General features: G+C 42.6%; 1 protein-coding gene across 2 annotated transcripts; it reads left to right on the top strand.

Moving 5' to 3' along the window:
• The first annotated feature begins 2,247 nt into the window (after window positions 1-2,247).
• SLC66A3 (solute carrier family 66 member 3) lies at window positions 2,248-11,934 on the top strand. 2 transcript variants are annotated; one of them, XM_085218020.1, is made up of 7 exons: window positions 2,248-2,461; window positions 4,202-4,284; window positions 4,768-4,837; window positions 5,423-5,480; window positions 6,712-6,885; window positions 7,936-7,977; window positions 9,937-11,934. In XM_085218020.1, the coding sequence occupies exons 1-6, from the start codon at window positions 2,319-2,321 to the stop codon at window positions 7,954-7,956; spliced, it is 549 nt and encodes a 182-aa protein (XP_085074146.1). In that variant the 5' UTR covers window positions 2,248-2,318; the 3' UTR covers window positions 7,957-7,977; window positions 9,937-11,934. The 2 variants fall into 2 exon arrangements, with proteins under 2 accessions (XP_085074146.1, XP_010706213.3); XM_010707911.4 differs by having other exon boundaries at window positions 2,257-2,461; window positions 6,712-6,832.
• The last annotated feature ends 2,570 nt before the right edge of the window (window positions 11,935-14,504 follow it).

Consider the following 14,504-nt stretch of genomic DNA (forward strand, 5'->3'; position numbering starts at 1 on the left):
TAAGATTTCTACAACACAAAAAGAAGAAAGCAATTATGTACAGTTAGATGGACAACAGAGGCCAGGTTCAGGCACCGATATATTTCTAATACAATGTATAATACAGAAAAGACATATTGCATACATACATGCACATTCACATTTTTGCCTTTTCCTTTTTTTTGTTTTTTTGCCTTTTGCCTAAAGAACACCCTGTAGAACAACATTTCCAGAGTATATGTTCATCTTAATGCTTCTTCACAAGAAGTGGGGTAGTATTTTTTTTTGTTTGGGGTTTTTGTTTGTTTGTTTTTTGTTTATTTGTTTACTTTCTTTGACTGCTGGGTTTAGAAATGAATAATAATTTGTTAGGGCCTCAAACTGCTTTTTCTAAGCCTTGCTAAGAAAGAAACCAGCAAAACCTTCCTGAATTAGAATATCTGTCTTAAAAGCTATACTTGCTACTCTGAATCCAAGTGAGCTCCTGCTTTGCCCTGTTCAGAAACCTCCACGTTTGGTTGGATTAATTCTTTGAAATCCAGATGCTTTTCCAAGAAACTCAGAACCTCTGCCAAGCACTAAAGAGGCACTTGGTTCTGTACATCACAGTCCTGCCCACAGCCCTGTCTCAAGAAGGACAGATGCCACAGACTGATGTCATTCTGTAACTTTCTCAAAGCCTCTCTCAGAAGTTGCATGTACCCACAAAACCACTATCACTTAGAAATGGAATTTCCAAGAATCTGGGATTAAAGCCTCACTTCAGCCTATCACCTTTATGCCAGGTTGGTGGAGCAAAACTGCTGCAAATATCTTTTCATTGGCTTCTCAGGATATGCCAGCACGAACCTCTCATTTGGCATACATCAATAAATTGCAATAAAAAATAATCTCCAAATACATAAGCTGTAAACATTACGAGATTTGGTTTCACTCTATGATTTTGATCAGATCACTTCAAGCTGTCTGCTTTGCCCAGTTAGTAATGATTACCCATCTTTACTGGATATACAGTCTGTGAATTAACAAATGCACATATGCAGCAACTCTCAGCTACAGGTATTGCTGCAAATGAGAAACAAACTAAACAGTGCAGGGTAGAACCAATGGTAACTATCCCAATTCTTTGTAATAACTGAATGATTTTCTCTCTTAAAAGTCAAAGGAACTGAAAAGACAGCTTTTGTATTAAGCTTCCAAGTGTGTGTGTAAGGGGGGCAGTTCTGGTATTTTAGGCTCTTCTGGTACTTCTTTTTGGCTAACCATATTATTTTAGATAACATGCCATTACCCGGAGCAGCCTTCAGACCTCCAATTAGCTCAATGAGCCATTTCACAGAGTGCACACTGAGTTAACAGGGTGGTATTTCCATTTTCTTTTTTTTTTGGCTTACAGTGCTCTCATTCAACTTGTAATGCGTGTTCTTCCTAACATCAAGTAAACCTTACATAAACACTGCCATGTTTTCAGTTTGCCACAAATGTATATAATCTACTGCACTTCTAACTTATGGCCTACATTCAGCATCCAATGTTTCTTTTATATTCATGACCTGCACGCTTGTACAACACAACCTCAGATGTCAAGAATACAGGAATCTATTGGACTGTTGGCCCCAGCCTGTACAGATGCATGGAGTTAGTCAGTCGTAGGTAGCAGGCTTGACTTTTTCATAGAATCATAGAATCATGGAATGGCCTGGGTTGAAAAGGACCACAGTGATCATCTAGTTTCAACTCCCTGCTATGTGCAGGGTCACCAACCACCAGACCAGGCTGCCCAAAGCCGCATCCAGCCTGGCCTCGAATGCCTCCAGGGATGGGGCATCCACAGCCTCCTTCCAGTCATGGGACTTCTTTTATTCTAACCTAGAGATTAGAATACCAATTAGCTATGAGATGAACTACTGCCTGTTAGAATGTCAGGCTGTGGAAATGTGATGACAATCCTATCAAAACCACACTTCAAACCACTATTTCACTCAGAAACAGCCATGATAAACCAATATCATTATTGGAAGAAAACAAAAGCCAGCTGGTTTGTTTTTTCTTTGGTTATTGCAGAAAGCTCATTTTCCTCCTCTATTTTTTCTACAGGAATCAACATTTGCACTTCTACCTGAGGTGCAGCAAATATTAAATTTCTGTCTATCGACTGCGAGACACACGATGTGCCTCAGAGATTCAAACGCGATGAATTTATTCTCTTGAACTGTAATTTAATGTCCTTCCGCATTCTGCTATAACACGAGCGCTCCATAGAGGCCTGGCGGGGCCGGGCCTGGCAGGCTCCCGCCCCTCCCCGCCACGCCGCCTTCCGTGCTGCGGGTCGGGGCATCATGGCGGCGGTCCTGCTGGATCTGGCGCATTGGAGCACCTGGGTGGTGTGCGCCGTCATCAAGCTGCCGCAGCTGGCGGCCGTGCTGGCGGCAGGGTCGGCGCGGGGGCTCAGCCTGGGCAGCCTCGTGCTGGAGCTGGTGGGGTAAGGCGGCGTGCCGGGATCTGGGAGCGACAGCACGAGGGGGAAGTGCTTTAAGCTGACAGAGGGGAGATTTGGGTTGGCTGTTGAGGGGAAATGCTTTGCTCAGAGGGCGGTGAGGCACTGGCACAGCTGCCCAGAGAGCTGTGGTGCTCCATCCCTGCAGCTGCTCAATTCTAGGTTGGGTGGGCACTGCGCAGCCTGAGCTGGTGGGCAGCAGCCAGCCCACGGCAGGGGTTGGGTGGATGAGGTGCCTTCCAACCCAACCATCCTGTGATCCTATGATCCTGCGGTTCTTGGGTTCTCCGTGGTGCATGTGCTGGTTGTGCAGGTACCTGTACCAGTCAGGCAGGATTCTCTCACCCATGCAGACAGAACATAATCAGTCCTTCAGAAGATTACAGGCTTTTTCAAACCGTGTTGAGGACAAAACTATTTTGAAGGGGTTTCAGTGATGCTGTTTTGAAAGATTTATTGGGATTGTTTATTTAGTTGCACTCTTCATCCTGCAACCCATAGTGTGTCCAGCCACGGAGAGCTTTCTGTCCTCAGCCTCTGGAATGGTTCTGCAGAGCCAGAATGCAGTATCTGGACCGAGGAGCAACGTGAAGAATGATGATGGTGGAAAGGGGTGTATCTGAGTTTACAACAAATAAGGCTTAGAGGAAGTTCTTGACAGAATTTAGCTGTTTTAATCCTGAGTATTGCAAAAGACTGTTACCTACTTTCATCTAACCGGGAGCTACAGGAAAGAATGGGACAGACTCTTCAGCAGGATCTGTGGTGATAAAGTAAGGGGAAATGGCTTCAAGCTCAGAGAGGGTAAATTTAGGTTACGTGTAAAGAAAAAGTCTTCTGCAATGAGGGTGGTGAAGCACTGAAACAATTTGTCTTGAGATGTGGTTGATGCCCTGTCCTTGGAGATTTTAAAGAAAAGGCTGGATCAGGCCCTGGGGATCCTGATTTAGCTGTGGTGTCCCTGTTCATCGCAGGGGAATTGAACTACATGGCCCTCAGAGTTCCCTTCCATCTCTAAGGATTCTGATCCCACCAGGCAGGAAGTTCCTTACGCCATCTTTGTATGCTGCAAACCACCATTTTTTCTCCACCAGTCTTTCTCTGCAGACTCTGATTTCTGTCGGACTCTGTGGACTTGCATGATGATTGAAGAAAGTAAGGAATGTGTGATTACAGTATCCTTTCAGATATTTTGTTGTGGAGCAGCAGGAACATTTGCCATTGCTTCGTGCACATGCAAGCAGGCTCTCAGCTGACAATTCAGCTACATGGGGCAATCTTATACTGGTGTAGTCTGGCTGGCTTGGAAGGCATTTTTTACTCCTGTAAGACGTGTTTAATTCACAGAAGGAACTACGGACATAAATCAGAGTTATCACAGAGATGCCAACATAATTGAAAAGAGAAGATAGCTTCAAGGTCTTGAAGCCCATATTTTTTTTCTGACGAGCTGCAGTTAATGAAGTTATGCCTTTCACACCATGACACAGAAGTATGTCAAGAAGCTCTCTGCATCTTACTCGTGGATAACAACAATAGGCTATGGAATAATCAGGCTTCCACTTGGTGTGCATGTCTGTTAGATCAGTTTGAAAGCAGGGATTATGCCTATCCAGATCCTTCTGGCACAACCGAAAGATAATTAAAAACAACAAAAAAAATAAGTTGTGAAGGAGCTGTTGTGTCCCCTTGTGCAGTAATGCTATTTTATGTCTTTCTGTCCAGCTTCGTTGTGTTTCTGAGGTACCAGATTTATTATGATTACCCTCTGCAGTCATACCTGGAATATCCCATCATCATTGCACAAGGTAATCTTTTTGAAGCAGGGGTTTGGAAAAAAGACAGGGCTCCCCCAGCAGGCCAAGGCTCTGCGTGGGGGTAGAATACTCCACTGCAGTAACATGAATCCATTGCCCAGTTCTAGCTGGAGTTGGGAGGAAAGGGGAATGTAGTTGAAATGTAGCTCAAATGTAGTTGAATTCTTGTACGTTTGATGAAAGTAGATGATCAGGTAGAGAGGAGTGATCTGATTAATAGACATGCAGTGGAGTTACAGTGTAAGCTTATCCTTTATTATGGTTACTCCATATTGGAGAGGAACTTTATAAATGCTCCAGACTCTGAGAAAAGCTTCCTTTTGGAGCTTGTAGTGTTTTGGACATTGATTGAATGAGAGACAAACCTGTAAGAAATTAGGCCATAGACATGGTGCCCAGTGGAGCTCTTTTTCTAGAATTGTGTTTGGGCCCTTTCTTTCCTTTGGCTGACAAGCAATCTTTTATTTATTTTAGATGTCATTCTCCTTTTGCTTATTCTGCATTTCAGTGGAAACATGAAACAAGCTTTGCTCTATGCAGTCACGTATCCTTTGCAATCCAGCAGTTTTGGTTTACATTGCTTGTTTGCTAGTTCTCTTCATAGTTATGTCATCATTTGTTTTGTGCTCATATTTGTTTTGCAACTCATATTCGGCCAGCTGCCCCTCAGCACGCATTCCACATTCACATGTTATTTCTTGGGGTGCAGTAAGATCTCTGTGTGAAGGCAGCCATGCATGTAGCTAAGGCCCACAGCTGATAAGGAGTACAACCTGTTCTTAATATACACCTTAGCTAGAGATGAAGGGTGCAAATGGTGAACCTTCTTCAATTCCTATCTGTGTTGATTGTACTTGTGCTGAGGAGGACAGTAGTGTTTGTTTTTAAATAATGCATAAGATTTAGGCTTAAATCTCATCTTGTGCATTGGAGCAGATCTTCAGAAACTCAGGCACTCTTCAGCCAAAGACTGCAATACAGGAGCACTTAGTGCTTCAGCAAGTGCTTCTTATGTTTTATCCAGATTGTATAGTCTTATAAAACTCATTCCCAGATGCTAAATCTAATTTCCTGAGAGAGCTTTGGTATCCTAGAACATTCAGTGCTATGAAACTTAACGTGCTGTAAGGTTCTGGGGGGGCTGGTACATGCTAACGCTGCGGAGGTGGATCATAGACCTGGCCATGGTAAGTGCTGCATGATTATTTCAAATTATCTCCACATAGGAAATTATCTTTTTCTGGAAGTCTTTATCATTGAAATCTCTACTTATATTTGTTCTTGGAAGAATTCATCACTTAGTTTCACTTTCAGAAAAAACAGTTTTCAAGTACAGTTATTTCTTTCACTTCCATGAGTAGCTTCAAAACATAACACTTAAAATACAGACTGTAGGAAAAGAATTATGTTCTGAGGTAGAATTATGTTGAGTGTGGTGAGATGAGTGTTAGATCTGCTGATGTGACCTTGTCACCGAGTCACATTAAAACTAGCAAGGAAGGTTGAATGGAGCTGGTCTCTTCAGTCCCAATGACATCATCCCTGTTAGTAGATCTTTAATGCGAGAAGGAAAGAACAGAGCATCAGTCAAAGCTTTTGTAGTGTGGTGTTATGTATTTCTTAATATGTACTTTTTATTTAGTCCTAGAGTTTTTAAAGAAAAGTTCTCACTGTAGGTTAAAGATGGTCTTTGACCTTTTTTATTGGAGCAGAGAAAGTTAAGAGTTGATTCCAGGTGAACTGGAATTGCTGATGTAAAAAATACTACAGGTAGGGATAAAAGCTTCTAAGCCCAATAGCAATGCTTCCTTGCAAGGGAAATCCAAGCAAGGCCCAAGAGACCACAGGGAGGGTCTTTGCAAAATCCCCCATGGAAGGACAACAGGTTGAATAGTCCTTTCCCTTCATTACTTTTCTCCCAGCTATTGGACTCAGTTTCCACACATTCTTCTCAGTTTTCTCATTCTTTTATTGTTTTGTTTGCCAGACATAATGGTAACAGATGTATGAATCAACCTTACTGTTTAGACTAGATCAGTCTCATTTTAGCTAACATCCATAAACAGTTTTATGGAGCAGGTTGAGGAGCTTTTTTATTTCTTTACCTCCTATTATATCGTCCTCTGCCAAGTATTTGCCAACAGCAATAGCAGCTGTGCTTCCTGAACTTCTTCCTTAGCAGTACCTTAGAAACCAGAGCCTCATTTCTGACAACTTCAATTTTGTGCTTCGTAGTTCCTTGCTAAGGAGATGTAACTCTTAGGTTGCGAATTACTTAGAAATTATGTACTTTTTTCTCTTCCAAATGAAAAATCTGCTCTCGTTTTTAGTAAGGTACGTGCTAACAGCCGTATGCTAAACATGTGGCTAACAACATGGCAGCAGCAGAGCTTCCTTCTCATTCTCTGTGCTTTACAGAACTTGTGCACACTCATCAGTGCAGCGAGTAAGCTCGCTCAGCTGCGGTGCCTGTGGCAGACCAGAGATTCCGGACAAGTGAGCGCCTTGACCTGGAGCATGTCTGCATACACCTGTGCAAGTAAGCCATGGAGGGCTCGTTGTATGAAGCTGTGTCTGCTCCTAATCCCATCAGTAGGTCTTTGGTCAACCACAGATAAAAATCTTGCCTTGTGCAGTTTCACTTAGTGACACGGTCAGTCAAGTGTCGTTGCTGACACCAGCTCAGTCACCGTGCCACTTTGATTTAGGAAACGTGCGAGAATAATTAATGGAACCTGATGCAGATAAAGTGATTGAAGGGAGTGCCTTTATAAGGAAAAGATTTTAGTGTTCTGGCACCTAGGAATTGATCAGCAGTGACCCAGCATGAAAAGGTGCTACGTTTTGCTGTTACATAGACAAAGTGCTAATTCTGAAAAGCCGTTTACAAGTACATGCTTTAATGCTGAACACGTTTAACTCCATGTATAAATGTAAATCCTTCATTCAGTAAAGAAAAACGAGAAATGTATCAAGAACGCTGAGCAGCCACCATGAACAGTTCTATAGCTGTTTATTAGAAGTGCCCTCACAAAACTTGTATATCCGAGCTATAAAACATACTGCTCCTGGATCTGTTTGCCTGTGAAACCAGTGATGTTTTAAGTCAGTCAGTAGAAGTTGTGGTCTGTCAGTTGAGCAGTGGCAGTAGTCTTTATAAATGGTTTTAGCCTCCTGAAATGCAAAGTATTTAATGCTTAGATTTGTCGTGGGAAGGGAAGCTTAATTGCTCATATTTGCAGAGACCTAAAAGCATGCATGTGAACGCTCACAATGGCTTAGTCATACTAATAAGATTGTGGGTGTTACCCACTATCAACTGCAGCAGGAGGGATGAACTGAAGAAGCAGTGAACTCTGACCACCTCCAGGTCAGGGAAGTAGAGATAATCAGAATTTTTATACCACAATCAGTGACTTTCCAATTAAAGCACGGCCTCTGGTACAGCGCCATTCAGCTTTGAGAGCTTGATTGCTGAGGATAAAACAGTGAGGAGTGGATGCACTGAAAGTGGAAGTGTTTGTACAATGTGTATTCTCATGCCAGGATATCCCCTGTTGCAAAACACAGACTTCAGCAGTGTTTGGAAGTTGTAAGTGTCTTCTAATCTCATCCACTAATAACAATCCTCTCAATTTACAGCAAGAATATTTACAACTGTAATGACTACGAATGATCTGATAGGTGAGTATGGGAGTGGCTTACCTTTCCAGGGAACAGCTGCCTTGGTAGATTTTAACTGTATCATAAAAGCTTAAAATATATAATTTGCATCTAATTTAATTAATGAAGAAAATTGGTTTAACAGCTTCTTACCGTCCTGTGAAAAAGATTGATGCTGACAGAACTGAAAGATCTAAAAAGTACAGCACGTATTATCAATGTGTGGTTCAAAATCAAGAGTTGGTGGGTGTAAGAACAACAACAAAATCACGTGGTACTTCATGTGGTGAATCTTTGTTCCAATTCAGAGCTAACGCTCCAGCAGAAACAAGAGCTGAGTGGATGTTTTTAAGCAGCCCTCTACAGCCTAGTTTTACAAGCAGTTGAAGTTGCTCTTCCACTGGAAAAGGAAATGCCCTTTTCAGTTCCTTATTCCTTCCCACCCCGCTTGCTTACTGCCTGGGTAGGAGTTGGTGAGGGCCATGCAGTTTGCAGGATCACCAAAAGAATGGCCAAGTGCACGTGCAGAAGTATAACCTGGGTCAGCTATCAAGCCCAGCTCACCCACAGCTGCTTAGAAGCCAGAGAGGTATGTTGCGGGGAAGAGAGAAGGGAGAAAAGCACTGTGTTTTCTTGAAAGTGCTATAAAACTGGATCCTTCAAATGTAACCTGCCTCTGTTTAAGGCTGTGTTTTAAAATGCAGCACAGTGGGTTTGGGAATGTGAAAGAGATGGCAGCAAACATTGACACTGTGCAGCTGTAATGGAAAGGGATTCGAGTTCATGCCTTGCTCTTAAGTAGGTTGGGATGCTTATCCTGATCCTACGTGCTCAGGGAACTCGTAAGGAGTATTTCTGAACCAAAGCTTCATGTGCCTGTGAATGTGCCACATGTGGAGACACTGTGCTCATTTTGATTTAAAATAATAAAATAAATAATTATGGTTCTGAAGAACAGTCTTTTCCTAAGTTGTCAGATTTCCTGTCGTTAAATATGACAGCTGTATTTCCTGTATCCCCAAAGTCTCAGCCTAGCAGAGGGACAGGGAGGTGATCGTCCCTCTCTATTCTGCCCTTGTGAGGCCCATCTGGAGTACTGGTACTGCGCCCAGGTCTGGGCCCCCCCAGTACAAGAAAGACAGCTGTTGGAGAGGGTCCAGAGGAGGACCATAAAGATGATCAGGGGGCTGGAGCACCTCCCTTACAAAGACAGGCTGAGGGAGCTGGGCTTGTTCAGCCTGGAGAAAAGAAGGCTGCGGGGTGACCTCATTGCAGCCTTTCAGTACCTAAAGGGAGCCTACAAACAGGAGGGGAATCAATTCTTTGAAAGGGTAGATAACAGCAGGACAAAGGGAAATGGTTTTAAGTTGATGGAGGGAAGATTTAGGTTGGATGTCAGGGGGAAGTTCTTTACAGAGAGAGTGGTGAGGTGCTGGAACAGGCTGCCCAGAGAGGTTGTGGATGCCCCGTCCCTGGAGGTGTTCAAGGCCAGACTGGATGGGGCCCTGGGCAGCCTGGTCTGGTATTAAATGGGGAGGTTGGTGGCCCTGCATGTGGAGATTCATGATCCTTGAGGTCCCTTCCAACCCAAGCCACCCTATGATGAACAGATGGCAGCAGAGAATAATCTGTTTATTATGAGCGATGCACACAACCGTAAAGGACACGGAATCTGTGGCTCTGAGTTTGTGTGAGGTGTAAATACATTGTGTGGATGGGGCGGCTCTGCTGGCCTTGTCACAGGAGAAAGGTGTGCTATTTTCAGATAGCCCTCACAAACACTTGAGTGCTTTCAGTGCCCTTCTCCACCGCATTTACTTTGAGAATTTGTGTTCCTAAAAGTGCTCATTGAACTTATTGAAAGGAAAGCAGCAATTTGTACACCAGGACAGGTTGACAAAAAACACATCTGCTGAAAATTACTACAGATGATTTTTTGGAATGACGCTTAATGAGAGTTGTTTGTTTTTTCCTTTGTAGTTCTCATCCGTTTCATAACCATGCTCATTCTCAATATTTGGGTCACGGCCACAATCCTGCGCTACAGGAGAACTAAAAAGACCGATTAGAAGATGCTCATCAGCATACAACGTGAAAAGAAAAAAAGGGAAAAGGAAACTGATATGGTTAAACAGCAGAAAAAAGCTGAGGAAAAGTTGAAAGGGGAGATTTAATCTGGACATAGGGGAAAAGGTGTTTCACCATTAGGGTGGTGAGGCGCTGGCACAGGTTGCTCAGAGAGGTGGTGGGTGCCCCATCTTTGGAGACACCCAAGGTCAGGCTGGAGGGGCTCTGAGCAGCTGGTGGAGCTGTGGGTGTCCCTGTTCATTGCAGGGAGTGGAACCAGATGGCTTTCAAGGCTTCTTTCCAACTCAGACGATTCTGATTCTATGAAGCGCTCTCTCTTAAGCCTAGTATTTGTCTCTAGAAAGATTTAGTGCAGTTCTGCTTATTTTCTCATAGAAATAATTCTGATATGATACTTAATTTAGGCAGCACACTTTTATTAGTTATTTGTGACAGGTTTCCCTGATGACACTTTTTCTCTGGATCTTTTTTAGTAAATGAACAAGGTATTTGTATTTAGACATCTGTATGTTTTCATATCACTTCAGTACTTTCTGGTTACGTATTAGCAGTTATTTTCTTCAATTCTACAAATTATACAAGAGAACTTTTTGGCAGCATATCTGCTCTTCTGTCTACATCTGCTGCCAATTTGAAAATGTCAGGTGCCTCTTTTTCTTGCAAGCAACTCAAATAGTCAGACATTAAGTACCTGTATTCTAGCATAGAGAAGATTGAGTAAAGGCCCAAATCAGAATATATTTCTAAATGAGTTTAACAGTCAGGGACCAGCTGGGACTGCAGCACTGCACGCAGCACTTGAGCAGTACATTCACACAGCTGATACAGGATATCTGTAGTCACTTCCATACAGGCAGTTTTTATGATGATAAGAACAAAAACAACTGTGTTCTTCTTTCTCAACCTGAGCTCTCCATCACTGAACACACTGTTTTGGGAACAGCAGTAACTGGAAGGTACGGAGATTAATGAGACTTTGAGAGTTAATTCTGTTCCAAGAGAGGCTCTTGCAGTGATGCCCAGTCTCCATGTGCAATCTGTACTGACTGTAGCCCATCTATGCACTGTGATGCATTAAAGCAAACCTGTCTACAATGGTTATCAGGCTTTGATGATGGTACAGTATGCTTTATTACTTTTTAACCTGTCCTGAAGAATTTATAGACTGAAGTTGAATTTTTACTATGGAGATTCCAACCGGTTTTAGTAGGTATATTTAAAAAGGGAAAAAGATATTCTTAAAAACTTTTAGCAGGGGATTTTACTTTCAGAAGAGGTACTTTTCCAACCCGAAGTTAGAGCAGGTACCATAGAGAATACAATAACCACTGATTTCTCAATGCGTTCTCCAAAATGAAAAGATATACCTTTTCAGTAGAGTCTTACACTATTGCTGCTGATGGGCATGCTGAAAACAAGGCGCTCGTGATCCTGGCAGGCTTGCAAACTATGGGAAGACAAATTGAGTACATTTGAGTCAGGTTTTCCTTGCAATGTCCTGAATTATTGGGATGTTACAGAGCAGTGGGTTCTGCAAAAGCAGATCTTTCTGCCAGCAGTCGTACAGCAAGCAGAGACCTTCGCTGTCTGAAACAAAGCTGCTTTGTCAGCTCTGATTCTGGGGAGGGAAAGGGTGGAAGGAGGAATGTCTGTGGACATATGCTATTGGGTATCTCACGTTATTGAGAGAAAATTAAAACATGAGGCTTTTTTACTGCTTCAGTAAAGAATGCTCAGAAGTTTCTCTGTTGGTGGAGAGAGTAATTGTAAATAGTCTACTGATTTTACTGAAGCTATCTGAAATGACTAAGTAATTTGGTGGCAAGTGGCATGTAATACGTTTTCCAGGTCACATTAATAAATGCTATTCTTCATGATTGATTAATGTCATTCTTGTAGTGAGTTTTCATTGTGTTCAATGTTTTTATTCTGTCTTTTTATGAAAAGAGAATAAAATGTTCGCTACAGGTCATAAATGGGCAGCCTTCACTTTAACACTCAAAGCATCAGGCTGTACATCAGTCAACCAGTACAATGCAGAGAGGTCCAGCACCTTACAGGAACAAAGCACACATCTCTTATCTGTTTTTTAATCTGTTTTAACAGACAGTGCTCTGTTTGGACTCAGAACTCTGTTACTGGTGTCTTTCAACCTCTCAGTGATGCTGTAGGAAAATTGAGACCACTTCTGGTTTGATCATCAGCACTTCACTTGTTTTTCCATCATAAGATGTTGGAAATGCATTTAGGATAAAAGTTCTTCAGAAGATACTTGATGTATGGAGGATAAATCTTCTTGGAAACTTGTGGGAAACAAAGGAAAGGAACAGTTGGGTAAATGACGAGCTTAAGTAGAGTAATTCTATGGACTTGGAAAGCTGGACCGTGAGTTCTTAAGCCGTGTGGGATATGGAACAAGTCAGAAGGTGGTGGTGGTAGTTGTATGTACTTTTCTCTCTGTGGTGTTTTTTTTTTTTTTTTTTTTTCTCCCAGAGAGTAAATTCATTTCTTTTTGTAAAGTAGAAAAGTGTGGTCAAGTCCTGGGCAAGCCCCATACAAGCACAGATCCTGTGGCCTTCTATCTGTAAACCATAATCTTCTCAAGTAGCTGGATTAAAGGCAATAGCTTTAGTCAAAAGAGAAGGGGAGGATAAATCTTGTTAAACTTGTCACTCAGTGGTTATTGGGGTGGGTGCAAGCAAGTTGTTCACTGCACAGTGCGGCAGCTCGTCCAAAGCGAACAGGGAAAGCAGCTCAGGTCTGTTTATTGTTTGAAAGGCAGTAAGCAACTTCTATCCACAGGAGTGAAAGTAATTCTCCATGCACAGATCCTGTTGAAGCGCTGAATCACCCACACTGCATCTGCTCACATCAGGTGTCAACACGTTCACAGGGTAAAATTGCTTTCCCTTGCTTGGAAAGTGTGGGACCTACCAGGGCTTACGAGAAGTATGAGTTGTCTTGCCCCCAACAATACTAAATTTGAATCTAGTACAGGCCAATGAAATTTGAGTGCAGTCCCAAGTCTCTCCAGCTGTGACTTTATGAACCATGATTCTGTGTTAACTATGCTTAAGTGGTTAAGCTACAACATGCATTCAGCAACAAAGCTCTCTTTAGCAGTATGTCAGAGGAGGCACTTATCGTGAGACCCGCTGCCCAAAAGCAGAACAAGGATGTGACTGCAGAGAACAGGTTGCAATTCTAAAAGAAGGGATGTATCAACAGTGGAAGATGGGTATGGTTACTTTTCCCAAAAGCCTGTTTCTGAATTGTCATCAGTGATCACACAGGCACAGATGTGTTTCCTTGCATTTGAGCACTCGGCTCCCTGTCCTGGAACCTCTTCTGCTGGCTTACGTGTGTGTGTAGCTGCTTCTCAACCGGGTCCTGCCAATGCAATCCAACAAAATGGGAGAAAGGAGCAGGCTGGTGGACAGGGAACAAAACAAAAAAACCCAACCACCTTAGAATCATGTGTTATTAAATTCTTGATTTCAGTTAGAATTTGCTTGATTTTGAGCTTGATTTCTCAGAGATAAGGGCTGCTGAGGTCAGATAGACTCTCAAGAGCCACGACAAACAGTACCCTGAGGACCTGCCAGTTCACCACATGCTGGATGCTATTGCTGAGACCTCAGCAGGGACAGAGCTGAGCCTTGACAGAGCTCAGCCTTTGCTGCCTGATAGCAGACAGACACCTCCAGGACATCAACCAGTCCATCCTCCCTTGGTAGTGGTTTGGGGCAAAAATCCTTCTTGGAAATGTTCCAAGCTTTGGTTTGGAGGTAAAATACAGACATAATGTTCCTGTGTAATGCTCTTGATGAAATTTAAGGGGATATCCTAAATACAATTTAAATATTTCTCATAATTTTATTTGTGTCCTGTTTTTCTGTTGTTGAGGCTGGAATTTATCCAGCTCAGCAGAGCTAGCTTACACTGTGAGTAGACTAAACAAGTGCTTCCTTATATTATGTGGTATTATTTATTCACAGGAAGAGCACTTGAACAGGGCTGAAATCTCGTTTTATCCGTCAAGCATTCCGGAAATAAAAGGGCAGAACCTGCACTAGTCTCAGTGTGGCAAGAAGATCCAGCTAATAATGATTAAAATTGAATAGTAACATGGCTCCATACTAAAAAACCAATTTTACTTCCCACCTTGTTGTAACTGGAAATCCTCAGTGCACATGCCCTCTTTGGGATGTAGACTATTTCTGCTTTTGGAGGCTTCAGTCAGCAGTACCAAAGTGCTGACCTGTCTCACGCCATACCAGAGGTGTAAATGGAAGAGCATGCTTTCTATACCTCAGTGCCCTGTTGTGTAATTTACATGGTCAGGGCTCTATTGAAGCATAAACTGAGCTTGTGCAAAGCATTTTTTATGTTACCCTTTTTCACCTTTGAGTGACTACATACAGATTCCACCAAGCTGTGAGAAGGCATTTCTGTCGTTC

Source organism: Meleagris gallopavo, chromosome 2 (genome assembly GCF_905368555.1).
Source record: "Meleagris gallopavo chromosome 2, MGAL_WU_HG_1.1, whole genome shotgun sequence".
NCBI classification, from domain to species: domain Eukaryota; kingdom Metazoa; phylum Chordata; class Aves; order Galliformes; family Phasianidae; genus Meleagris; species Meleagris gallopavo.